General features: G+C 34.3%; 2 protein-coding genes across 4 annotated transcripts; both read right to left on the reverse strand.

Annotated features, from left to right (window-relative positions):
* Positions 1–6,047: 6,047 nt before the first annotated feature.
* On the reverse strand, positions 6,048–12,057 carry LOC110747560 (agamous-like MADS-box protein AGL19). Of its 2 annotated transcripts, none has more exons than XM_021947727.2 (7): positions 11,505–12,057; positions 9,808–9,889; positions 7,990–8,051; positions 7,706–7,805; positions 7,052–7,093; positions 6,910–6,951; positions 6,048–6,504 (listed from the first exon to the last, which is right to left on the reverse strand). In XM_021947727.2, the coding sequence occupies exons 1-7, from the start codon at positions 11,684–11,686 to the stop codon at positions 6,355–6,357; spliced, it is 660 nt and encodes a 219-aa protein (XP_021803419.2). In that variant the 5' UTR covers positions 11,687–12,057; the 3' UTR covers positions 6,048–6,354. The 2 variants fall into 2 exon arrangements, with proteins under 2 accessions (XP_021803419.2, XP_021803407.2); XM_021947715.2 differs by having other exon boundaries at positions 9,808–9,895.
* Positions 12,058–16,882: 4,825 nt separating this feature from the next.
* LOC110747623 (transcription factor bHLH14-like) lies at positions 16,883–18,777 on the reverse strand. Of its 2 annotated transcripts, none has more exons than XM_021947782.2 (2): positions 17,857–18,777; positions 16,883–17,748 (listed from the first exon to the last, which is right to left on the reverse strand). In XM_021947782.2, the coding sequence occupies exons 1-2, from the start codon at positions 18,605–18,607 to the stop codon at positions 17,042–17,044; spliced, it is 1,458 nt and encodes a 485-aa protein (XP_021803474.1). In that variant the 5' UTR covers positions 18,608–18,777; the 3' UTR covers positions 16,883–17,041. The 2 variants fall into 2 exon arrangements, with proteins under 2 accessions (XP_021803474.1, XP_021803466.1); XM_021947774.2 differs by having other exon boundaries at positions 16,883–17,751.
* Positions 18,778–27,179: the final 8,402 nt, after the last annotated feature.

Genomic DNA, 27,179 nt, shown 5'->3' on the forward strand with positions numbered 1-27,179 from the left:
TCCTTTGACTTTTGTGCCACATAAGATTACATTCCTTTTTGAATATTGTCTGATGTAATCTTTTTATTTTATATATTTAAAATCTTTTTTTTTTCCCAATATTGCCCATTATCTTAGATTACCTTAATGACATAATTAGCCAATATTATATTTCTTTCCTTATCCAATTTACCCTTGCCCATTATCTTAGATTACTTACCTTAATGAGATAATTAGCCAATATTATATTTCTTTCATCATCCAACAACTCTTAATGAGGTAATCTTATTATTATTATTCTATGTTGAATATATGCTCAACTTTTAATCAGGTTCAGTTATTTTGTTCTTTTTAGTTGTTCTTTTATGTATAGTATACCGGAGACATAGGTACGTAATACATTTTTTGATATATTTTTCTTCATATATATATCTAAATTATAGGTAACATATTCATTTAAGAAAAAAAAAGTTATTAATTGACTTGTGTTTTGACATACATGAGATATAGGTACCACACTTTTTTGCCTTTTTGTTTATGAATCTAAGTTATAGGTAACATACGATTTACCATTTATCTTTTTTATATACCGGACATATAGGTAGTTTTCTATTTTTTTATCTGACTTATAGGTAGTTTTCTAATTTATGTTCCTAACTTATAGGTAACATGATTTATCACTAAGTATTTTTCGTTACTAATAATAACACTATTTACTTGTATGTCAGGTATATAATTTAATGTGGGTGCTTGTATTGGTATAATTTGTGAGTCTTTACTTTGTATTGATTAAATTGTATTTTGTCCATATATTAGGAATATTATGAAGGAAAGAATTCAAAATTTAAATTGTGGAATTCAATTACAAGGAAATAATGTATTAAATTTAGATTTTCAATGTGTTTTCCTTATTTACCTCAAAGGGTAAAATTGACACAACAAAAAAGTAATAAATGTAAAAGGACCTGCATCTAAAACTAAAACCGCGAGGACTAAACCCAATGATAGCTAATCGTTGTGGACCTAGATCTAAGAAGCCCTAAAACAAAACAAACATAAACTTTGGAGAGGCAGCTAGAACACTAAGGCAAGGGCCTACTCAAGCCGAGTGCCCACGCAAAATAAAGTAAATTAGGATGGAGGTTTAGGGAGCCCATCCGAGATCAGGGGCACGGTTTTTTTTTTTATTATTATTATTTTGGTGGTTAAAATCTGATCTCATTAAATAATGCAGAAAGCAAACGAAACATACAATAGCTAAGAGCACTTCCAACCCAAAGGGCAAAGGTAAGGCAAGGTCTATCACTATTTATGTGAATAGTGGCAGCCTTTGCATATTTTGTTTCCACCTTTATAGGCAAGGGCAATTACTATTCATTTTAATTTATTTTCTATTTTTTTTACTTAAACAATTAATTTTGATAAGATTTTCAGTTGCCACGTGTTACTATTTATTATAAAATTCTCATCTAAAATTTTAGATAACATTTTCGAATAAGATTTTCGAATTAAATTTTAGGATTAAATTTTAGGATAAGATTTTCAATTGCCACGTGTCCAATTTATTATAACATTCAGATCTCAAATTTCAAATAAGATTCTCAATTGCCACGTGTCGATATTTATTATAAAATTCTTATCTGTGTGGGGAGAGAGAGAGAGAGAGAGAGAGAGAGAGTGGCGGCAAGAGAGGATTTTAGGGTTCAAAAAGAATTACCTTGAATGCCTTGTGTAGCCATGTATTTATAGGCTACTTGTATTCTAGGATTTTAAGAATAATCCTTATTAAATTAGGATTATTCTTACCCAAAAATAGGAGATTAGAATTAATCAAGAAGATTTGGTGGAAATCTCATCCTTTATTTAGGGAGATATTCTCATCTTAAATCAATTATAATTTCCATTTAATTATGGTAATTAGTTGACCTAAGGAATATTCCTTTTTCACGTGTCGCACATCTATTGGTTATTGAAATATGTGTTCCCACAAATGTCCCATAACTTCTAACATGGCACTTGTGAGGCATGGTGGAAATGAGAAATATTTATCGGGCTTTCTAACTGCATCTGGGCTTTTTTTTTAGTTAGGTTCCTTTTGCGAGTTGGCTTTTGACTTCTTCTTGGAGTTGGGCTCCCAATTTGAACAGGCTTGTGATTCCTCCTTGACCTAGGATGCCCAACCTTTATAAATACAAGACTTCTCTTCACTCATCTTCAATTGCAAACTTGTCATCCTCTACTTTCTAGCTTGTGAGAGATCTTGAAGAAGTGTACTTGCTCGTCGTGCACACCAAGGTAGGTCATGCTTGGGTTTTTATTTTTCTTCAATTTTTTATTGCGACGAAGACCAGCTGGCGTGGCTGCTAGCTGGGTGTCGTCGTGATCTTGTGGCAGCGCCTGGTCCAATCGGTGGAAGCGACGGCGCCGGTCGCTAGCAGCCAAAAGTAGCTTATGCTGAGAGCTTTTAGACGAGTGACCTGCCCCTAGCGTGATTTACATATTCGCCATCGTGGGTTTTGCAGAGCACTTCGAGAGTTTTCGGGTACTTGATGTAGGTGAGATGAGCACCGAAATATGATATTTGAACAAGCTTGTTGTCCTTCATGTAGTATCTTGCAATTTTTTGCTTGATTTTTCTAGCCTCAGACTTTTCCCTTGGTAAATTTTCGTTCACCAAGTATTTGATGATAGGGTCTTACCTGCTAGGATTCTCATCGATTTACATCAAGTCCGACTATTTTGTTTTTTCGATGCTCGGCTTATCAAGGTGCTCCCATTTATTTGTATTATTGTCTTGAAGCCCTCCTTGATGGTGTTTTCATCTTGATCATCGACCGTTTGAATGGAAAGTCTTGTCAGCCATGAACGATTTCAATGTGTCCACCGTCCACGCATGTTACCCCAAAACGATTTCCATGTGTTCATGCCTGGCCAGTTTTGGTGTATTTGATCTGGCTTATGCGGCAGTTGGCATTTAGATCTGTTCACATCCATATTGATAATTGATTCACGTTTAGCAATTCACGCATGCATGCGTGATGCATGGACAGCTCCCAGTTTGTCATAATTCAATCAGCGGTAGTGGCGGATCTAGGAATTTTTCAGGGGAGGTGCAAAATCCTAATGTCACTCATAATTAAAACAAATAAGAATTTTATGTCTACAACTAATGGATTATAGTCTATATGGATATCAATTAATATGAACAAAATCTTTGTTATTGACACAGTTAGTTTACTAAAATTCATATCAAATATGAACAAAATCCATGTCAATTACATAATTAATCTAACAAAAGTCAATACCAATTAATCTAACCAAAAGCACATGTAAATTGGAGGTCATGAAGTAAAAGTATACGTGATTAAAAGTTTGGGGTAATTTTTGATAAATTTTTTGGCACACGTATGAGTTTTTAATGAATTTTTTAAGCTAGGCCAATTAGAAATAGACATGTGTTGGCTTGCTATTGGGTCATTTAAAAAAGAATCAAAATCAGAAGCGCTGACAGGGAGTCTTCTTCTTCCTTAAACTGTGCCTCTGCAACTTAACTTCAAATATTCAAGAAAAACTTCGAAAATTCATAACTTTGGTTGTGTAGCTTCGATTGATGAACCGTTTTCTCCTACATGCTCGTGAGATCGAGCCCAACAATATAAGGTAAATATTCAGGGTCTCACACAGCAGCAAACAATACAATGTCTTTGAGGCATTTAGTCGAACAATTGGTGGGCACTAGCAAAGGGGCAAATTCCGGCATCCCCAAGGAAGTTTCCGGCGAGGGGAGGTACAGCTGCACCTCCTTGCGCCTCTGTGGATCCGCCAGTGATCAGCGGGCCATGATATTGATACAATAGAATTGATTTTATTTTAAAAAAAATTATCACCTCTCACACAAAAATTAGATTCACGTGGTAGGACATGTTCATTTGTCAGGAATGGGAGAAGTCATGAATTGGGGAAGATAGGGGAATCAAGGAATTGGAATTGGAATTGGATCAACTACTCCCCTAATTGATAGTCATTTGAGGGTATTTGATTACAGATTTTAACATGAAACTCACATAATTTGGTTATTTCTTATGTGTTAGTAAACACTTGGGAAGTAAGGAATTTGAATCATTCCAACACCCACGTATACTCAGTGGTGGACCCACAGAGGCACAAAGAGGTGCAGATGTGCCTCCCCTGGCCGGAAAATCCAATTGTATAAAATTTTAATTTTTCGTTAAAAAGTTGTACATGTGTCAAATTTTGAGAGAGAATATCACCAGCTAACGTGGTGATACGATACCATTCTATAATTTCTCCGAGAAACAAACAAAAAGGACTTTCTTATTTCCCTTTAGGACCAATTTTGTTCTTGAAGATGATAAATGTGACCTAATTTCTCAATCAACAATTTAGCCCCTCAATCAAAGTCATAAAAAGTAGGTGTCCTCCTCCCCCTTCCAGTCCATTGTGGTGGTGACCAGTGAGTGGTACAGAAAATGGAAGGAAAAGTGCTTTCTTTTGAACCCAAAAATCTCAAGAATGTTAATATATTTTTAAGGCAACCATTATTTTCTATTGAAGAAAATATTTATTTAATTTTCCAAGGTACTATTTGAAGACGTGTAATCTTAACTTGCCAGTAAATCTTGTCGTGTAATCATCCGTTGTCGTTTTGATAATTTAGTCTTTCTGCATCAAATGCTTCTTTCGTGTATTCTACGCATTGGAGGCTTTCTATTCACTCATCAAGAGTCAAGACTTGGATACATGTTAGTCCGAATCCAAACAAAAGAGTTGCCGACCAAAACAGATATTTTTTTTCTGTTATTTCAGTGTTTATAATTTCTAACTACATTGCAAGTGCTTTTTATTTTCCTCTAATTATAAGTGGAACATCTAATTACCAAGTTTCAATAACCATACACCAAAAGTCCTTACATTTGGTAAGCTGCCGGCACTTCCATTACTCGTCCAAATCACCCACTTCTATGAGTTGGGTACGAGGCCTACTGTCCACAAAATAGGACCGCAACGCGTTAAGGCCCTGTTTGGTTCATGGGAAAGGAGACTTGGAAATGGGAATTCAATTCCTTTCCCATGTTTGGTGAGTCCGGCATGGGAAATGGATGCCTTGCACATGGGAAAGTAGGGGGGAAAGTGATGCCCTCCTTTTAACTTGGGTTTTGGTTTCCTTCATCATGGGAAAGTTTGGGAAAATGAGCCAACATTCAATGCACAATTTTCATGACTATTTTGTCCCTATGAACAATTTATAATTACAACGTATCATTAAATGCATTCTTTTTTTTATTTGATTTAATATGGATATAATTGGAAAATTATACAAACTTTGTTTTCCATTCCTACTCAAAACAAACATAGGAAAGGAAACAAAGTGAAATCTCCCGGTTACTTTCCCAACATTACCAAACGTGGGAAAGGAATCTTTCATTCCCATTCCTTGGGAAATGACATGGGAATTGATTTCCCCTCAAATCCATTCCGTGAACCAAACGGGGCCTAAGGGTTTGTTTATATTCTATTTAAATTCAAGTTTTTAAACTTAAAAACAGAATTTAAGTACAAAGTTATAAAAAAAAGTGTTTGGTGGTAGGCCTAATTATGTAAACCTAAACTCAAAAAAATACTATTCTGTTTGTTTAGAATTATAAGTAGAACATCTAATTACCAAGTTTGAAGACCTATCAGAAGGGTCCAATTTGTCAATTTGGGAAGGGAAGTTCAGAAACACAGGTTTTCACACCCTTACCAATGGCGGAAGCTCCTTGAATTCATGAAAGCATATAAGACATGATAGCCTTTTTGTTTCGGTGAACTTTTTCTCCAAACTGACACATATTATACCATGTTCTAGAATTTCAGATGCCACGCGTGAAGCTGATCTACTACTTTTCAAGGGAATTTTTCAAGAAAGAGTCAATTTCTTTCTAAGATATCTTGACTTCAACCATACTCGATATGAATTCAACGCATTAACCAAGAGAACGTGAATACCTTAGACAAAGGATAATAATTACAAAAAGCCTATATATACGTGCAATGATCCAATGCTAGAAAGCAAAATTAACTTTCATAGAAGATGGATTTAACTTCCATGAAATACAATCACAGAGTCATATGTTGTTCCAATTAAACTACAAGCAGAAGTTCAAGAAAAATAATAATCACACATTTAATTGTATTCTGCATTTAGCTTTAAATATTAAGATCTATACATTATATATTGAACTGTTTAGCTTCACAATTATTTCAGGTGCACACCAAATTCTTGTGCGACCATCGGGAAGCTTTGCAGCTGCAGTTGCAGGTTTTTCGAAGCTGTAAACTTTTATTATCACCAATACTAGTATTGAGATGATCCTATGGGTTTTGGCCACTTCTTCGTATTTCAGGTGGCCCAATCACCAAGTCAGTCTCCACATCCTCCATATCTGGTGTCCGGGGCTGGCGTACCGCAAGATTCTCTCCATCTTTTCTTTTGCTTGGAGGACCAAGTGGTTGCATGCCACACTGGATCAACCAGTCATACAATTAGTAAGTAAATCAATTGGCTTATTTTGGTAATTTATGATCAGTTTATGCATCGAGAAAGGTTCTCTCTTAGACTTTCTGGTACTTATGTTGTCAAATTGTGAATCTGATCAATTTCAATCTGGATTATTGATCACGTTAATTCTTACTTCAGTGCATGTATGATTCAGATTCACAGCTCAACAACAAAAGTTTGACAAGAGATCATTACTTGTCATAATATATATATATATATATATATATATATATATATATATATTCCATTTAATCACTTATGCTGTATTGGAGATCATCATGAGCCCAGATTGAATGTGTCAAAGAATTGCATAGGGTGTGCATACCATGCTGAAGTCAAAGTTGTTTATAGAAAGAAGATTTGATTACCTTTTCCCGTAGCTTAGCATTTTGTTCAAATAGGTTTTTCTCCTGATCAAGTCAAAATTAAGAAAATGACATTAATCTATATCAACACTTTCTGATAAAACGAGTACTTATAAGTTATAATACAGCACTTCTATTTAATTACCTCTTCCTTCAGCTTCTCTATCTGCTCCCTCAATAACTGAGTCTGATAATAGGCAAAACAAAGTGCATTAGTTTATGGTCATGAATCAAACTACCTACTACACACACAAATGTAACATTTTAGGACCATAAGCATGTTTTGCTATCAGATTGTAAATTTGGACCACTACTTAAGTTCATTTTTGCCGCAATATATACAATCATAATTCACGACGGTCCATTGTCTTACACTATAACATTCACATCCATATATTATAACAATTTAGTTTCTCAACTTAACAGTTAAAATTTTTGGATTTGATTTGTCAATGTGATACCAATGTCATAACCACCACATGTCGATTAAAAGAGTGAGATATTTGTTAACAAACCACCCAAAGGAGGAGAAAAACTTAGTTGCTGCTATTCCCAGTATCACGCGTGTCATAGCATTATTGACCAATGATAGCAAAAGTGTTATTCCCGTTTCATATAAGTCGTTCTCCCAAAGGAGGCCAGCTAAGGCCCACAGTAGAGATCCACATGAAGTAATATTCACACTATTAATGCTATCTTTGCTGAAAGTTGTATGCAATATATAAAGAAAACCAATTATGTGCAGACCAAAAGAATGAAAGAGAATGCATGGGCCTTAATATGATAAAAAAAAATGTACCTTTCTAGCCCTAATTTTGCTTAAGCCTCGCTCCAATTGGTTCTCTGTCTGATGCAGTTCCTCTATCGAACATGATTCCAAACAATTACCTAAGAGCTTCCTACACCATATGCATTAAATTATATGGATATTTTACATACTAATATTTAAACCTCAGACCAAAACGAAACTCTGATTGCAATATACAAAACTAGAATATGCTTCTTTCGCCAATATATGTATATACATATATATAATTAGAATAAACTTAAGAATGCAAATTTCAAGTTGAGCATCGAATTAACTGTTTAGAAGCTTCAATAAAATCAATCTTCTTCGCCATGCTACAAGTGTCATCCTTCCCACGCTGCATGCAAATCCAATAATTACCAAAAACTGAGTAACAAGATTATTGTGTATTTCTTTAAAAAAGAATGCTTTTGATAAGAGAATATATTCCAAACATATATATATATATAAGGAAATATTATTCTTCCAATGTGTTAGTTGAACTGCAAGAATGACTCATTGAAGCAAAATTCAGATTCACAGTCTTACAATATAAGCATATATATTTAACTGCGAATATCCGCACTTGTATGTATTCATTCGGAAACAATTTGTAGATTTATGTTTATGTCAAAATATTATATACGTAAATTTGTATATCATAGACATGTAAATTTCATTAATTATTGTCTTCCATTGATTGTATGGCGAGGCAATGTAGGTCATAGCGCCACACACTCACATATATTTAATATTCTCTCAGAAGATTCATCGCTTCCTCTAAAAAATAAAAAATCTTAGCAGAGAAACTTATATTGTTGAACTGTGAATTAAAAGTATGCACGTTTAGTCGAGTAATAGATAAGTAACTTCTAGAGTATCTTTAATGGGTTTCCTAAAAAGCTTCTAAGTTGAAATTTGGAGAGAAGTTAAAAAAGACTCACCTTTAACCTTTTCCCCTATCCAACTCCTACCTTCTTTAGGAGCTCCTAAATCTAAGGAGAGAGAAAGTAGCAGCTCCATATCATTAATAATTGAGATTTTCTATTTAAATCCCACACTTTTCTTTGTTCACCCCAATACTTAAATCATTAAGCTGTAAGTTTTATTATTATGTAAAAAGACAAAAAAGGTCATCCAACTTAATAATTAACCCTAGTACATCTATACACAAACCCCACACCCCACACACACACACCCCACCACTCTTCATATCAAGTTTTAGAAAAATACAAACTCCTCTACATCCTATTGCCAGATTAGTCATCTTTTAAAGACATAGAAAATTGACGAGCCTACCACTTTAAATATGCGTGGGAATTGATGGAAAGGCATGTTGATTATCAACTCAACAATACCCAAGTGTTGGAATTCCAATTACAGTTCTTGGAGAGAGGTAAAGTTATTCTCTTTCTCTAGAAAGTACTAAATTTCGGGTTTATGGTTCTATTTGTTTGTGTTTTTTTTGCTGGGAACAAAGAAAATTGTGGGGTTTAAATAGAAAATCTCTTTTATTTCTTATTTTTTCAATTTGGGGTGTATTTAAGGGTAGTTTGGGAAGATAGTGGGGTTTTCTTAGAAATTGTGAAAATTTAAATTAAAAGATGGAGTGAACTTAGAATATAAGGTGAACTAAGAGAAGTGTGGGGTTTAAATAGAAAATCTCTTAATAATTTTCATTCAAAATAATATTTTAAACTAATATTTTTATTCCTAGTGACTCCTGTTTGAAGCCTAATGCAATTCAATTTTAGTTTAATATATATCGTTCTCTTTCAACAACAAAAACATAGACACAAAGAGCATGGTTGGAGTCGAAACTTTATACAGAGCTCCTAAAGTAACTGTCTAGTCTTTTTAGATAAAATTTAACTTGAAAATAAGGAGCATGATTGAAGATGCTCTCAACCATCCGATAATTTATCCAAATATAATTATCCGATCGACGAAATAAGCAACCATTCCCACCGGTTCAATATCCTCTTTGTTTTAGATTCCATTGTGTGACCAATTGATTGTATGGGATGATACTGGAATGATACCTTCAACTTATACTTGTAAATTTTCTGAAAGGTTTGATAAAAGCAATGTGAAAATGATGGCAGCTGGCTTACCTCCATATCAACTTGAACTGCTTTACTGCCGAGGCCTTGATCCTTCACTCTCCTTTGATAACGGTCTAATGTGTTGCTGATACTGAAGCTTCTCCAACCACAACAATACATAAGAAATACCTCTAAAACTGAAGATTTGACAAGCACCACACACGCAGTGAAAATATCGAATGCATGCATGAAGCAATAAAAAAAACCATTTATGAATTATACATGAATAAAGTTTTTAGCTTTTTCCCATAAGATCATCGTCTGATATAAAGCATCAGAGGTGAAGAGGAAGCCTCCAGATCCCTGACAAGTGTCACCACCTAAAAGGAGATGGACTTTATAGTTATTATAGTTGCTGTCTGAGTTGTGACAACCCGTTTGCGTTTAGTGATCAAGCTAGTTGTGCGAAAGAAAGTTTTAGCTCAGGGTGAACGATTGTTCTACACCAAGCGCGAGCTTACATTTTACATTTTATCATTCGAATCTTGATCGATCTTTCTTCTTCTTTATCTTTTTGTTGTGAAATTTTGATCACTTTGGAATAACGATCTTAATTTTATTGACCAAATAGTATCTTGTACTCATTTTAATATGAAGATATTGTGAAAATGAAACAAAAGAATTATGATTATTTTTCTCTTCTTCGGGGTCGAAAAAGAAATATGATGAAGCAAACACAATAAATTATATACTTAGCGGTCCCTCTATTAAGCTTATTTGATTGAGCATCCATCCCCTTAATTATGAGAATTAAAGAAACAATTTGGTCACAAATCAATCAAATCCTACACTTATAACAAGATTGTTAAGCTTACTTTATCAAATAGCTATATATAGTGGAGATCTAGGCCCATATATTTAAGTACCTAATAAATACATATAAAAATGGAGAGGCCAGAAACTAAAGCTAATTTAAACTGACTTTCTTCTTTTTCTTTTTCCTTTTTTCATGAAAGGAAATTAAGGTTGGATACAACCTCTTCCTCAAAAGGCACTCAGATACAGTGGGAAAAAAAAAATGATTCCATAAGCATATATAGAAATAAAGAGTCATATATAACCTTAATTTACATAAGCATATATATGACTTAGAGGTAATCAAATTATATAAATAAAAAATAAAAAATAAAAAATAAAAAATAAAAACGATAGAATTTTATTAGATCAATACAAATAAAGAGTCATATAATTGGCAGGCCAACTTACTATAGTGGACTTAAAAAACGCTTGGAGCAGGTAGTTCAGGCTCTGCTATCTGAACCTTTAGATCATACGGTAAAGAAAGAAATCTAGCTTATATAGTTCCTGCTCAATAAACCTAACCAAAATGGTTGTTAGAAGTCTCTTTCTGATCTCTCTATCTGATCTCTCTCTCTCTCTCTCTCTCTAGAAAAAAACCCAATTAAAACCCAGAAGCTTTCAACCAAAACACAATCCAACGAAACAAAATCCACACAAAAAGATTTGATTCAGAAACCTACTATATATAGATACCCCATAGACATGTATAAAGCCTGAGAAACTGTTGGTACTTGGCCTATATCTATTGACTGCTGTATGTACTATGCTAATAGTGAGAGCAGCTTGTATTAAATCATTAAAGACTTGAGCTCAAATTTAATTAAATGAAGAAGAAAACCATCTGAAAATGAATCTAAAATTATATATAATTGTTTTTTGTTTTCTTTTCATTTTCTGAAACGTACCTTGAGCTCGCAAACTCATAGAGCTTCCCTCTTGTAGAGAAAATAATAAGTGCAACTTCAGCATCACATAGAACTGAGAGCTCAAAGGCTTTCTTCAGCAGTCCATTCCTTCTCTTGGAGAAGGTCACTTGTCTGCTCGCCGCATTCTCTATGCGCTTCATCTGAGTCTTCCCCCTAACCATATTCACAGCTTCCAAACAAAGAAAAACCCCAGAAAATCAAATGGTTTCCAAAACCCAGAAAGAAAGAAAAAAGGAAGAAGAAAGGTTTCCAAAAATAGAAAGGGGGCAGACCAAAATCCAAGATAGATATATGTGAAATGGAGAAATCCCAGAATCCCCTGGGGGAAAATTTGAGGAGAGAGATGAAGAAGGGGGAGGAGGAAGATCAACCAGAAATTGATGGATTTGCCCTACTTGTTTCTTTTCCTTTTTAGGTTTCAAAGTCTACAAGAGAGAACCCTATGAGGTATATTTGAGGTAATATAAAAAGATGGAATAAAATGAAAAAGGAAAGGACGACATGAACCCAATCTACAACCCCTTTCTTTTTTTGGCAATTAATCGACACCTCCCCATAAAGAAAAAAAACAAGAGAATAAAAGCCTAAGGCTGAGCTTACGCATGTGAAGCCACTTACTATTCCTTCACCCAATGGTAAAAAACTAAAAATTAAAAAGCTTTCTTGGAGGCACACAAACTCTGTGCTATCAAGTCTTATGGTGACACGTGTGTAAAGTGACTGACAACCCTCTGCGGCCGGTGACCGTTTCAGCGGGCAGCGAGGCTCTTGAAAGCGAAAACAGCCAACATTCCTGTCGGTTGCCAGTTAAATTCAGACAGTCCATTTATAACCCCAAAGTTGCAGGTAAATTTGGGGCATCGGTTGGGCACAGTCACAAAAGTTCTCTAAATAATTACTTGTCCGTACAATGGTTGAGATCTCCTAGCCAAAAAAAAAATGACAGGCAATATTCCGTACGATTGATTGAAGAGATGGGCAAATGGGGTGATGCCACATGTCGCTATATCACGGTTTGTCACGTGGCTCTGCTTGTGAGTAGGTGTAATGTCAGGATTATTTTGCCCTTTTTTGATTTTTCATATGGTTTTGTTTTGAAATGTTTTCAGCTGCGAAGAGGGAGGACCACAATGGAACTACGTGTGATGGGCAACTGCGCTCTTCTGTTTTTTTTTTGTCGTAAACTGCACTCTTCTTCTCTCTTTGCTTTTTCTCTTTTAAAAACATTTAAGGAAAGAAGTAGATTGGCAAAATTGTACACGACCTGTTCAAACGGAACAAATTCATATGAAAAATTGCCGTTTTGGATCGTGGCGAGTTGGTGTTGATTGATGATGACGGATTTATTTTAAGTTTTCTTTAGTTATATTTAATAGTTTGATATTTTCATTGAATTTTTAGTATAATTTTGATTATGGATGAAGCGGGTATTAACGGGTAAAACAATCGAAACGATTTCTGTCAAACCAATATTTGTGGTCTTCCATTTGGATGAATTAGGTATTCCCAACTCCCAAGTTTCAAATCTACGAAAGTTTAATATTTTGCTCTACAAAATTTTGCAAAAAGTCCACCAATTAGCTCTACTGAATTTTGTAAAAGTCTATACTACTGTCCATCAACGTTCGAAAAGTCAATAAAAGTCTAGTATACTTTGTAAAAATTCATCGAAATCTAAATCCCCCAAACCGGAAATTGTAAGTATAACTGTATAAGAGAGGGAAAAGGGGTGGATTGGGTTGGGCCCATTGGGATGGAGTCGGTGGAATGGTGGGGTCCTATAAATTGCAGGTGGCTTCAAACTAGAGGCCTAACTAGTAGGACCTGGTAGGTCTACTTTTCTACCAAAACCTAGAAGGCTAGACCTAGAAGCCTGGGTTCAGCCCGGTACATGTATTCGCCCAATGGTCCTACAATTGTTCCAAACAGCCTTAGGGTTGACGGCATGCGATTGGGCCATGGCTTTCGTATGCAAATTCTGGATATACCATATATGAGAAAAAACCCATATATGAGAGAAACCCAAGATAGGCAAGCCTTTGTTACATGCATCTTGGCTAGAGGTGTCAAACGGACTGGCTCGACTCGGCACGGACCGTTTAAATAAGGCTCAATATTATATAATTTGTATCTTTGGGTCGTGTCGGGTCAAGATACATTAGGTCTAATGGGCCGGGCTGGCCAATCCTGTGACCCATTAAGAGCTGTGTCGATCTGAAACTCAATGAACCGGCCTGTTTAAAGTCTATTTATTAAATTATATTTGTTTTAGAAAAAAATAATACATAATATTATTACATTTATATTTTAAATTCAAGTCTATTTCTTTTCTTTAATAGTATGTATTAAAATTTATTGTTTTCTTTATATATAAAATAATGCTTTAAAATTCAAACAATAATCTATTCATTTTCTATTTAAATGTACTTTAAAGAATTTTTTTTTTATATTATCAAAATTTAAACAAAGTTATTGGAACAAATAATAAATATTGTCATTATATACATAAGTATAAAAAATATTTAAATGAGGTTGTAAAAAAATTATTTAAAAAAAAAAGCAATACATAAGTCAAATTTGGTGTGGACCCCTCTCGACCCATTTAGTGGCCCAGCACACAGCCGGAGCCTATGGGCTTGGGCCGAGATTGATGATTTTATAAATAGACAAGCACGACATGACCTGTTTATTAAATGGGCCGACTCTAAACGAGTCGGGCTAGCCCAACACAACCCGTTTGACACCTCTAATCTTGTCTGGGGCATCCTATACAAATAGCAAATGATCATCTGTTTGATAGGAGATGTGGATTAATTAAAGGGTATATAATTAAGTGATAGTTTACTTTAAATTGCATCAAGACCTTTTGCGATATTTTAAACCCCACATCGTGAAGTCTATAGGTACCTACCGAACAGGGGCAGAACTAGCCCAAGGTCTATAGCTTAGGGAAGGTTTTGGGGAAAAAAATAATTAAACATATATAGCCTAATATTTTAAACTAAAAATAAATAAAATATATATACAATTGCATATCCCACCACACAGTGGTGGACCTATTAAGCACCTCCCTTACCGGAAAAACCATTGTAGGTGCTTCAAATTTCCCCTTTGCTCAGCTAGTGGTGATGCACTCTAGGTGTATAAATTATCTTATTTCCATTTTCAGCATTTAAGTAAATGTCTTTGTCCTTTTACTTTCATTTATTTTTATATTACTCCATTTACTTAAGTTTGCAATGTAACCTCCATTTGGATTCAAATAAAAATACTAGAAAATCAAATTCCCACCCCAAAAAAGAAAAAAAATCGGTTTTAGTGCAAAATACGATTTCGGCTAAAAATGATGGCTCATTAAGTCAATATATACTTCATACCAAAATCTCATAAAATCAAGTTTTCTTATTTGATGTGTAAGGAATAAAAGCCATTTTTCATACTTAGTCAGTATTTTTACATAAAACAATTTTTCATGTATGATATGAATGCATGAAGGGACCATAGGTAAAAAGTCTTAGATGTTCAAGCCACAAAGAGTTTTTAGTCTTTCAAAATTGCACATATGCTACAAAGTTCATGGGTCCGCCAATTCTACCACACCAATAGTCATAGTCAAAGGTCTTCCACATTTGTATTTGGAGTTAAAGTTTGTCCCAAATACCAATTTTAATCCTTTTCCATTAACGTATCTCAAAAAGAAAAGCATTTTTCTAAATAAAATTCACCCCTTTTGTGAATAATATGGCTCTAATTCCATTTTTTTTATTGTGTTTACAACTAGCGTGATTTATATGATTTAATGTATACTTTTATTTCTAGAAAAACGATAGAAACTGTTAGTACCAAAAAAAAAAAATTTATTAGATTTTGAACTAATAACTTTAACTAACCTACTCATTCGACCCTTGCAATTGGTTGAATAATCAACAAGTTATGAAGGATGCGGGCAACAACACTCTTATGCGCATGTGGTTTATTGTATGTGATCGAGGTTGTGAGAGATCTCTACGGTTCATGAAATAATTCACTACATCCGACAAGCATAATCTTTCATTAAATAATTCTATAATACATCAACTAACACAGTCTACGTGTAGCCACACCTTACACACGTGATCAATAAACTTCTTGATTGATATTTGTCTATTAATATGTCTCTACAACTAAGATATCCCAAATCAAAATCCTCAATCCCTAATTAAAAAGTGAAAATAATCCCATAAATTTAAAATGATAAAAGAATAAGTAAAACATTATATATTCTCTCCGTGCCAACTTTTCAGCCTACTTGCATTTTTATATTTGATTTGCCAACACATACATGACTCACCTGCCAAAAGATAGAATTGCATTTGCTAGCACATACATGATACAACAAGCTTGTTGCCAGCAATGCAAAGTTACAATTTTACAAAAGCCTGTCACAACACAACTCACAATTTCAGAAACTTTGTTTTTTTTTTTGTTTTTTTTTTTGTTTTTGGATCGGGTGAGAAAGTTACTTTACTTGTTTGACAAAAATAAAAAGTTAGTTGAATTTGCTCGCATGTATACTTACTAGGAAGTAGGAAAGTAATGAATCGGAGAATTAATGAATTGGAATTGGATCAACTACTTTCCTAGTTTATTCAATTCTTGAATTTATGAAGAATCGAATTGAAAGAATTTCAGCACATAGAGTAGGTTACCTTATTAACTATTGCAAAGATAGAAACTTTCCCAATATGGCTCTATACGTTAGTTTGGATTCAAATAGTTGTTGTTAGGTTTGTATTTTATTGGCTTTGGTTTGAAATTTTGAATGACCATATCCTACTACTATACTACGTAAACAAAACAATGATTTGGTGCCAACAGTGCGTCAGTACGGAAACTTGAATCATGATTACCACCAAAGCCAGTTTCACATACAAATTTATAAAGAACTCAAGTAAACAATTCAAATCATAATAATATCTGATATTTATTGGTCTACAAATCATTATCTTGACTATAGTATAAGGAAATAATGAGAGTAAAGAATTAAAGAAAAAACCCTTTAGATTCTAATTCAACTTTTTGTTATTTGGATCTATATCAGATTGGGACCACAGATCCATATCAACTTTTGATTCTTCAATATCTCAAACTTGTGGTCTTTGTTTGCAAACCCTATGGTCCCCTCCCCTTAAAATAGAATCCCCCCTCCCCTTAGAATAGACTATCGATCGAATAAAATAAAAAAATATCTCAAAGTTGATGATAACATCCACAGCTTCATCAAATGATTATTTGGAGTGAAAAATCCCAACTAACCAAATTGATGACTTTTAGATCCTTGTAAATTGATTTGTTTGTGTTGCAGAGATAAGAAAAAATAAACATCGGAAAACAAGTCTCGCTTGATTATTGACTAACAACCATTTTGAATGATTACAACGAGTGATTATAGAATAATACGGTCATATGTTACATTTATTACCACAAAGACTACTAAACAAGAATGAAAAATCATCATTACCTAAGGAAGCTATTTTCTAGTTGTGCCATCTTTTTATAATACCAGTTCTCATGGCTTCCTCACTGGTGAACCCGTAAGGCACTCTTGCCACAACATCTTGAATCATCAACTCTTTCACACTTGATATGCTTGCATGATAAACTTGTAAGCCTAGTCCTTTGAGGGCGTTCATCAATCGAGCATACGGGTAGTCTTGATCCGGACACTGAACTCGTATTATGGCTTCTGAGCCCATGATCTTCACATCCACTTCCACTGGCACAGCTGTTCTATTATTATAACTTGAATGATGATGATGATTATGATGATCAACTATGGAGCTGGTGCTCTGGCTGCACTGATTGTCAAGATTATTAACGCTAACCCTTTCAGTATTTTGAGGTTGTGCTTGTGTTTTGAGCTCCAATTCCTCAACTTTTGCTTTCAGCTGATTGATGTATGCCACAGCATCAGCAAGTAAAGAGGATCTGTCCATTTTGGAGACATTGGGAACAACAGACCGGAGGAGATAAAATCGATGGTTAAGCTTCTCTCTCCGCTGTCTCTCTGCCTCAACATGGTTTAACAATGATGATTCTCTACTAGCCCCATTGTTCGATGATCTGCGTCTCTTTTTCGATCGAGTGTTTTCTGTATTCTCACATGTGAAGTTTCCAACAGAGCCAGAGAGTGATTCTGGTGATGATCCACCTATAGTGATAGGTGCAGCTTCCTTTGTACCAGCTGCTGGTAAAAATATGGACAAAAGTATCAATGTCAAGGACAAACTCAATCAAAAAATTCACAAAGAATGTCCGATATAAAGGACTAATTGACAAGTTTCCTGTTTACCTTGTCTGGCCAGTTCCTTCTGAGATCCTGAGAAGATCCCCTTTTCTAGAAGAGGAGCAAGCACATTGCCCTGACGGCTGCCCTGTTGCTGCGAGACCCTGTTGTTGTTGCTGTTATCTGATCTAAAGAGTGATTTTGATAGATGCACAAGGCCCCAATCTTCTTTGATCACATCCAAAGAAGCCAATTCAAGCACCCCATACGGAGTTGCAATGCAAACCAAAGTTTGAATTCCATGCCTTCTAGCTTCTTTCACTCTCTCACACTCATAGAATTGAAGCTCATGAGCACCTGCAAGCCAAACAAAACCACCAGAACAGAATGCTCGGCCCAGAATATTATTGGTGGCATGGCCTGCTGCAAACGACTGGGTTAAAGAAACACTGTAAAAGTAAAACCACTCAGAGCCAGTGACATCTCCATGATCCACCAGCCTCATCTCCAACTCCACCATGTCTTCATCGAAAAGAGCTTCTTCAGCTTCTCTGCTAGTCACCTTCTTGTTGAACCCAAATTTGGGTTGGTGATTGTTGTTGCTTCTCTTGGATGCCAAGTCACTATTAACTCGGAAATCGCCAGCAGCCCATGACAAAGAAACTTGGTCATTACTGTCTTTGGAGGGTTGCCAGAAAATCGAATACACCCACCATTCAGGCCTGTTGTGAAATACGAATTCGAGGCGTTGTTGAAATGTGCCTAGGTTTTCTTGGCAAAAATTGGGTGAAGAACAAGAGGATATTATTGCTTCCATGGCTTACTTCTCTTGCTACAAAATGAATTGTTATGTAAAAAGTTTAGCAGCAAGTGAGACAGAGGATGAGAAGCAGCGGAAGAAGAAACAAAGTGGTGAGTGCACTGTGATCGGAAATATAGGTGGGTATATAGAGGGACACCTATGCATGCACTGTATTTTTTTTGTTTTTTGTGTTTTTTTTTGGCCCTCTTGGTCAGAAGTTAATAATGGGACACTAACTTGCGCCTGGATCTATCAGTTTTGTTTAGAATTGTTTTTGCAATCATATACAGTGCTGCCACAAGATAATAAACATTGTATACTGTAGACACTATGAACGTGGCTCAATTTTTGGGAAAAATACTTTGTTATTATTTGTAGAATAATACTAATCTTACTACATTTTATACCACAAATTTATACCACATGATGTGGCAGCTGATGTGTACATACCACATCACGTAAAATACTAGTTTTTATTTTTCTAATTTCATTTATTAAAATACACTTCATTCATTTAATTGATATCAAATATAATATGGACATGGTGATGCAACTATTAACTGAATACCACGTGGTACAAGAAAAGTAACAAGGTTGTGCAAGAAAATCCAAGTATAACTAAAATTTGGAAAACCCCAAATCTAGGACGGAATACCAATCACCTGGAACAAAAAAAGTAACAAGTAGATACAAGAAAATCCAACTTTAACTAAAATTTGGAAAAACTCAAATCTAGGACGGAAGGAATTTTTTTTGGTGCAGCCCACTGAGTCAAAAGCAGCCCACATGCAAGGAGTAAAAACTGCGGCTCGCGTCTGCTGTGCTGTAGAGGGGTGTCGCACTAGGTGTCGCGGACTCGTGGCTATTTTTTATTTATTCCAACAGTAATCCAAATCAGCGATTGAGATTAAATTCAAGTTGTCTTAACGTAAAAAACAAATTCATCGGCTGGAATTTAAATTCAATGGTCAAAATAATATTTTAAATTAATCTAAATCATATCCAATCTCAAACTCACTCCAAACTCTATAAATACCCAACCATTTCTCAAATAAAATTATATATGTGGAATTTCCATTTTTTTAGGTCAAAATGTTCAACAAATTAAATTATGAAGTTATTTAAAAAGATTAAATGAAGTCGAGTTATCCATGAAAAAAAGATAGACTTAAACTATTTTTAAACAATTTAAAAAAATTGTGGACTTAAAATTTGAGTCTTAAGGATTGGGGAAAAAAATAGTTATATATGTGTGGGCTCTTCCTGGTATTTCCCTTTTTCCTAATTGAGACCTAAAGGCATTTTAGCTTGTTTTGATTAACCTAATTAACCATGTTAGTTAATTAATAAACTAGCTTAAGTTAGCCATCCCTCAGCTTGTTTTGATTAACCACGGACCAAACAATAGCAGACCTACAGCATCAAACAATAGCAGACCTTTCGAAAATTTCCAAACCAGAGAAAGGAATATATTGTTACGTCTTTTTAAGGTTACGCCATTAACGTAGCTAGGGTAGGTTGTTACTATATTGCTAGCTGTACGGGTTTTTTTAAATTTTTAATGTGTGCATGATTAAAAGATGAATTTTGCATCGATAATATATAGATACATGTTGTTATTTGATTTGTTATTATCAATATAATATGGACAATTTGTCATTTCAGATGTTAACATGGCACTTTTTTTTTCCTTTTCAAAAACAGATATATTTTATTCACGGTCCTCCACGCAAGGGGCAATAATGCATTAATCAATTTGCATAAACTAAGCATCAACATTCAAAATTTTGAAAATAAGACCACATTTCTATTCAAAATATATTACTACATTAAGATAGTGCGTATTAGGTAGTTGTTGGACATTAGAATCTAAAATATTTAACATTAATAATACTTTTTTATTTTTTTTTAATAAAAAAATGATATAATTTTATTAGATCAATAGGAATAAAGAATACAAAAGACACATACGGTAAAAGGAGAATATGACATACATGGGTAAAACTTACCGAGTGACTTAAGCCAACCCAAAAGCTAAAACAATTTGAACAGAATCACTCTTGAAAATAACTTTTCTATAACCTCTTTCAACAGCCATAATTTCTCCCAATCTTTTTCAATGACATCAATGACGAAAACTAGCCACTAATCGGCATCAAGGGTGGAGCCATGTAGGGATCTGTGTGGTCCTAGGCCCCCTGCAATCTGTTTACCCCTTGCATTTATATATTATATACGATATAAATATTATATTATAGTATATTATTTTTGGGATATTTACTCTAAAATAAATAATATATTAGGTTCTTTTTGTCTACAAATTGACCATTAAACTTCTTAATCACTCTTCTACTTTCAATTAAATCTACTATGTTAGGTTATGATATTTGCACTAAAAACTCCTCTCTTTTTTCCCTTCTCTTTCTCTTCCTCTTTTGTTTAACTTCAACTTAAGCTTTGTGATTTTTTCCCTCCCTTTTTACATGTATGAGTAAGGTACTTTAATATTGGGATTATGAACTCTTTTTTTTGTATTTCTTCTCTATGTTGGAATATAAATTATTAACTTTTGAGTTTTTAATAGTGTAGATGATGATATTAATATTCAACCGTTTTATAATATGAAATTAAGGACAATTATGATTGTAATGAATGGATAAATTATTAAACAATGTGAAATGATATTATGAAGCGGGCTAAACTAAGTAGTTAGTATCGTATTAACTTATTAACAAACTAGCGTTTGAGTGCTCCTATTCGAATTATTTTATAAAATTATCGGCATGACTCTCCTAGAAAGACTAAGAAAATAATATTACCATTTCTGAAATAACTGTGTGTGTGTGAGTTTCTCCCATCTCCTTGCTAGAATTTCATTGACTTTTAATATAAAATTACTTCCTCAATAAAATACAATCAAAGGATTGAAATATGCTTAAAAAAAAGGAAAAAAAACAGAATTTAATAGAAACTTAAGCTCAAGGTCTTGGAAAATCAAAACCCACATATCCTATCCACAAACCTTATTTTCATTCATATGGGTCCTGACTACAATTGTTTAATGGGTCTTTCTCCTCTCCCTCTCAAACTATATGAAATCATTTTCAGTCCCATGATTATATTGAGTTAAGCTTCTGGTATCATATATGTGTTTTTTTTTTCTTTCTCTATAACAGAGCAATTGGCGGGAGTCTTTTTTTTTTGGTTTTGAGTTTCTCTACTTTTCTCTCCATCCTGAATAATTTATCTTCTGACTCCAAGCTCTGTTTGAAAGTTTTATCATTCTTGGAAAACAATACCAATTCTGAAAACAAAAGCCCATTAAAAGAGGGAGAAAAAAGGAGAGATTTTTATTTTTAGTTAGGAAGCAGAACGAAAAGCCATTAGGTTTCATCGTGGCCATAGTCCCATAGAAATAAAATGGGATCTTTGAGGGCATTTTGACTTCGGAAGAAGGAGAGAGTTATAATGTTCCTTTTATTTTTTTAAAAATTTGGCATAAGTTCAATTATGAGTGGAGATATTGAGTGCAATCCACGCATAAATTGTTGTTGATTCAAGTCCTTTGACTTTTGCGTCACATAAGATTACATGCCTTTTTCAATTTATTGATATTTACTTTTATTTATTATTTATTTTTTGTTCCAATTATGCACCTAAAACATAAATAAGGTAAATTATGAATTCGTAATTGATTTGTAAGACATTAATTATCATATTTGATTTGATTTGATTGGATCAGATTAATATGTTATCGGATTGGATTGGAAAAATTATAATCCAATCTATATTGAATCGGATGCAAATTGGTCAAATTATATTGGTTTTGAACCGATGTGCACCCCTAGATCTTAATGGACAAAATCAAAGAAAATGATCTAGATCTAGTGGATTCACGTTTATAGTCCCTACAAGTATAGACATGGAGGTTGCATATGTGTATTAGACTTGTCTTCCAACGTAGTGAGTCTGTCCACTTACATCCAAGTTTGAATCATCTTCCTTGTAAATTAGATTTTTTTTTTTAAAAAAAAGTAGATTATTGTATTAAAAAAAAACATGTAGATCAATTGGTGAGAAATTGTTAGTAGTGGATGCATGAGAGTATTATTTATCACATGACCAAAACGCCAACTTTTGTTTGTTGATATAATGGATTACCCTAAAATGAAATCTTAAGTATACAACATGACTTTTTTTTGGGGTCAGAAAACCACAAGACTTCAAATCCCGAAATTGAAACCACATGAAATTGAAAACGTTCAAATACAAAAAAAATAAAACGAAGGGATAAAAAGAAACAAAACAGTGTTTCTTAAATATATAATTGTATTTCCTTTTTTCTTATATGAAAAATATATAATTGTACTGCTTTCATATTTTCATAAAAGATATGGACAATGGGTGACTAAGTGACACAACTATTTTAATGAAATAAACATAATAATGTATAAAATATATTTTTGATAATTATTTTCTCTTTTATTTTTGTCATTCATGGGTCCAATATCGCCTACAATCTAATTATGATATGTTTTTACCTAAGAAATCTAGTCATCGTATGTGTTTTATTTGCTAACAAATCCGATCATGAAATGTTTTTATAAAAAAAGTTTTACTTATTGGAAAACGACATATGCCACGTTGTGTCGTATACTGTCAAAAAAATAATACCCTCTCTGTTCCTATGAGTATGACCGTCCCACCTAACATAATTTATAGTTGAACCTATCTCTCAACTGTTATTATTTGTCCCCATGCCCATGCTGAGATTTGAGCTTGGATTTGGATTTGGTGGGGGCACTGTGTAGGAAACTAATTAAGATGCGTCGACCGGCGGTTTTTTTCAGAGTAAATTGCATTTTACACCCTCGAAACGTAGGTTATTATATTTCAATTTGGTACCCAACTATCAAAACCTTACAATGTGCACCCCGTCTTTGCCTCTTTGCACTTTAGCCCCCCATTAGAAATTCCGGCAAAGGTGATCGACGTCATAAATGGAGCCCATACTCTTGCCGGGTGAGGAGAGAAGCAAGATCTATCATGATGTAAGGAAGGGAAGGGGAAGGGGCGAGAGAGAGCTAGGAGTTGCAGGTGGAGACATTTGTTATGTTGAACTGTAGGCAACGGAGGAGGACTAAAATCGCAATATGTAAAGGTGATGGTGCACATTGTAACATTTTAATAGTCGGACAACATGACATGTAGTTTAGGGTTATAAAATGCACTTTAGTCTAATTAAAGAATACTATGTACTTATGTGGCAAGTAAGTAAATAAAAAAAGAATTATGTACGAAAATTATTATGTGTATATTCTGTCTTTTTGCTATTATACTGAAAAGTAATTGAAACATGTTTAGTTCATTACAGAGAGAAGTGGCAAAAAAAATAATCAAGAAATTAGTAAAGACACCAATGTGTTCTAAAATCTGAATGATTCTAATAGAATATTCCAAAACAGGTATCCGGATCCATATCTATATACGTTTTTTTTTATATAGATGTTGTTCTTATATAGCAAGCATTTCCCATGTGATTCTTAAATATACAACAACCATGGATAATTTTTTGGGGGGGGTGGGTGGGTTTGGTCAGGACCAGCTTGTTAATTTAATGAGAAAATTGTGCAGATTATAGTAAGTACAACAGTCACATGCAACTGCTTTCACATGATATTATTTATTAATCCTTGATTTTTTCGTTGACAAATGATACGAACTCATCACAAGTATATATCGTTCATAATAAAGTCGCATCACAAATATATATCGTTATCGTCATTCATGTGAGTCGAACTTGAGATTTTCATCCTTCAACTAATACGAGACAAATACCACTAAATCAAAGACTGATTGGACTTTATTAATCCTTTATACCCTTCAACCTAAAAATAAGAGGAGATCTTTGACAGATCTTTGACAACTCTTTTTCCAAATTCCAAGTGTCTATAAAGCCACAGCACAAATTTTTTATTTGCGGAGAGCTAATAATTTGATGGGGATCACAGGGAGGATAATAGGTTTGGTAACATGTGCATGTCAGTATATTAAATATTTAGGTCGAATTTTGTCGGTCTTGCTAATAATTTGATGGGGATCACATCTCATGTTTGCTGCATTGCACTCGAAGAATGAAGGAAGAGAATCAGAATGCTCTGTTGATTTTTTTTAAAATAATACTATTCTTAAAATATATACTTTATAACATGTGGAGTATTAATACAATTCTTGTTACAAGTTTTAAGGAAAGATTCTTTGATTAAAATTAGTAAGAAAATTGTTTGCGAGAAAAGTGTGTTTGTTCTATTTTGAGTGAATATCAAGACAACTCATAGTTCATTGGATTTATTTGGGATTTTGGTGATATAAATTTGGGGTGATTTGGATATAAAACTTTGTAGTGTTTGGGACGAATTTAGTTGAGATGATGAAATGGGGATTATATTAGAGTTGAATTTGATTGATCGGAATCATTAATTCAAATTTGGTTGCAGTTGCATGTAGTGGGAAGTTAAACTGACTATGTACTCGACCAAACCGAGTAGATTACTTATGTGGGTGGTTTTTGTTCTACTGAGTTTTTGAGTAGGAGATTTGAGAATCATGTGCAATTTTCATATTTGAGCCCAACAATCCGAATTTATGTGGATTTTGTAATGGACAAGTCCATATTAGACTTTAACACAAATTAGCTTGCTAATTGAAATCAGTAATGGGCTTTCTCTGATAGGGAAATTCCTTGTGTTGAATGAAGGGGTAGCAGCTTTTGGATTTTTCGTCTGCCTTACTTTTTTTGCCAAGCCCAAGGTTTTGTTTTCATTTGCCCTTATGAAACCCGAGGATTTGGACTTCTCGGTTGAATTAATTTCTTGACTATGTCCTTCTTTTGTCTTCTTGTGGGGGTTAGATGTAGTCGAAGAATTGGGGCAAAAGACCTCTCTCCTTCTATAACTTTCTTGCCGTCGTATTCTGGATACAAAGGCTTTTTTTCTTTTCTTTTTTTGTTGCTTCCTATTTCTCCCATGCACAGGTGCGTGAAGGATATCACCAAATGTCACATTACTTTTGCTTTAACTAAATTGAAATCTCTGACTTTGTTCTTCCCGTTTTCGACTTCATGCTGCAGCAAGAGCAAAACGAGCTAATTTATGAGCCACAGTTGGCTTCTCTAAATACAAATCGACAGGCACCATTGGCATGAGAGAAAAAGGAGCCGGCAATCCTCCACTAAGCACCGCAAATCAGAGGTATCTGCACGCGAGTCCAGAACAGCTGATATATATATATACCTAGCATCTCCCTCCACGACCAAATACCCAACACTCCACTGAACAGCAAAGAGCCCCATCAACTAGGGCAAGCACCTCTGCGTGATTGGGAGACAAAAAAGACCTGAAAAAGCAAAGAGCAGTTGCTGCAATGATTCCTACCTAACTCACCCGTAGTAATTCCACACGAACACTCGCACTCATTTTTATACATATATATAATATATACAAACAGATATGAAAAAGAACGCAAAATGACAAATGACTGGTCACTATCATTCCACTAATATCATAGACATCAAAGAAACAGTATAATTGTCAATACAAAAATCTTTTAATCTCATGAATGCTCACTACTAGAAAACACGCCGAGGATCTGAGACTAGTATAGCAAGGGCTAGACAATGTATTTGCAGCCATGGGTTGGCTACGGATAAACCACATATTACATCATTGTGTTTTTTACATGGTATTGTCATTAAGAGAGAAGAATAACAACTTAATCACGGTGGTATATATGCTTCTTGAGAAAGTAGAAGACATTTTGAGAGATTAAGAGAGGGACATACATAATCATCTTCTCTAAAAACTCAGCTAATGGATTTGTGTAAGCTAACTGCAAACTCACTATGATTAGTTACAACAATTTTTCCAAATTAAGGCAAACAAAACAATCAATTCGATCTATGAAGGTGATATCACGATTTTAACCAAGGACTAGCAATTGAAATTTCTCCTACTCTCAAGAGCATGATTCACATCAGTCAGCTGGAGGATCTTGCCAGACTATCGAGACTTTTCCCAATGAAAGTGTGCTCTCCATTTTTATTGCCTTATTAAGGCACTTTTAACACAACTGAGAACATTTCCAACTAAACCATGTTTGTTTGGATTTTGGAATTTTGGCATTCAATTCGTCAATCTTGTTATGAGCTGATTAATGTATACCACAACATCAGCAAGCCACCTGCTCTTTTTGAACATATTGGGAACGACATACACGACAGAAGACATAGAATCGATGATTAAGTTTGTCTCTCCTCAGGCTTTCTGCCTCAGCATGGTTTAACAATGCCAAATCTCTTCCATTGGTTGATGATCTCCCTTTCTTTTCTATTGGAGTGTTCTTTGTATTCTCGGAGGTGAAATTGACAAGAGCTAAGACGGCGAGTCTCTGCAATGCCCTACGTTTATGACATGGCAGTACTACTCCTAGGATTTCAACAACAGATCTAAAAAAGGAAAACACTGCAGGCATAGACGCATGCGTAGGTAGGTGTCCCTTATTAACTTCTCAACCAAAGAATTACAATTTT

This window comes from Prunus avium, chromosome 5 (assembly GCF_965620075.1).
Source record: "Prunus avium chromosome 5, drPruAviu1.hap1.1, whole genome shotgun sequence".
Classification (NCBI taxonomy): domain Eukaryota; kingdom Viridiplantae; phylum Streptophyta; class Magnoliopsida; order Rosales; family Rosaceae; genus Prunus; species Prunus avium.

What these genes read in the sequence shown, in the direction of transcription:
- LOC110747623 (XM_021947774.2), bottom strand. Translation starts at nt 18,607, where the DNA reads ATGGAAGCAATAATATCCTCTTGTTCTTCACCCAATTTTTGCCAAGAA. An exon ending in GAAGGAACTGGCCAGACAAG is followed by an intron (nt 17,752 to 17,856) that starts GTAAACAGGAAA and finishes TATTTTTACCAG; the next exon opens with CAGCTGGTACAAAGGAAGCT.
- LOC110747560 (XM_021947715.2), bottom strand. Translation starts at nt 11,686, where the DNA reads ATGGTTAGGGGGAAGACTCAGATGAAGCGCATAGAGAATGCGGCGAGC. An exon ending in TATGAGTTTGCGAGCTCAAG is followed by an intron (nt 9,896 to 11,504) that starts GTACGTTTCAGA and finishes TGGTTGGAGAAG; the next exon opens with CTTCAGTATCAGCAACACAT. An exon ending in ATGCTAAGCTACGGGAAAAG is followed by an intron (nt 6,505 to 6,909) that starts GTAATCAAATCT and finishes TGGTTGATCCAG; the next exon opens with TGTGGCATGCAACCACTTGG.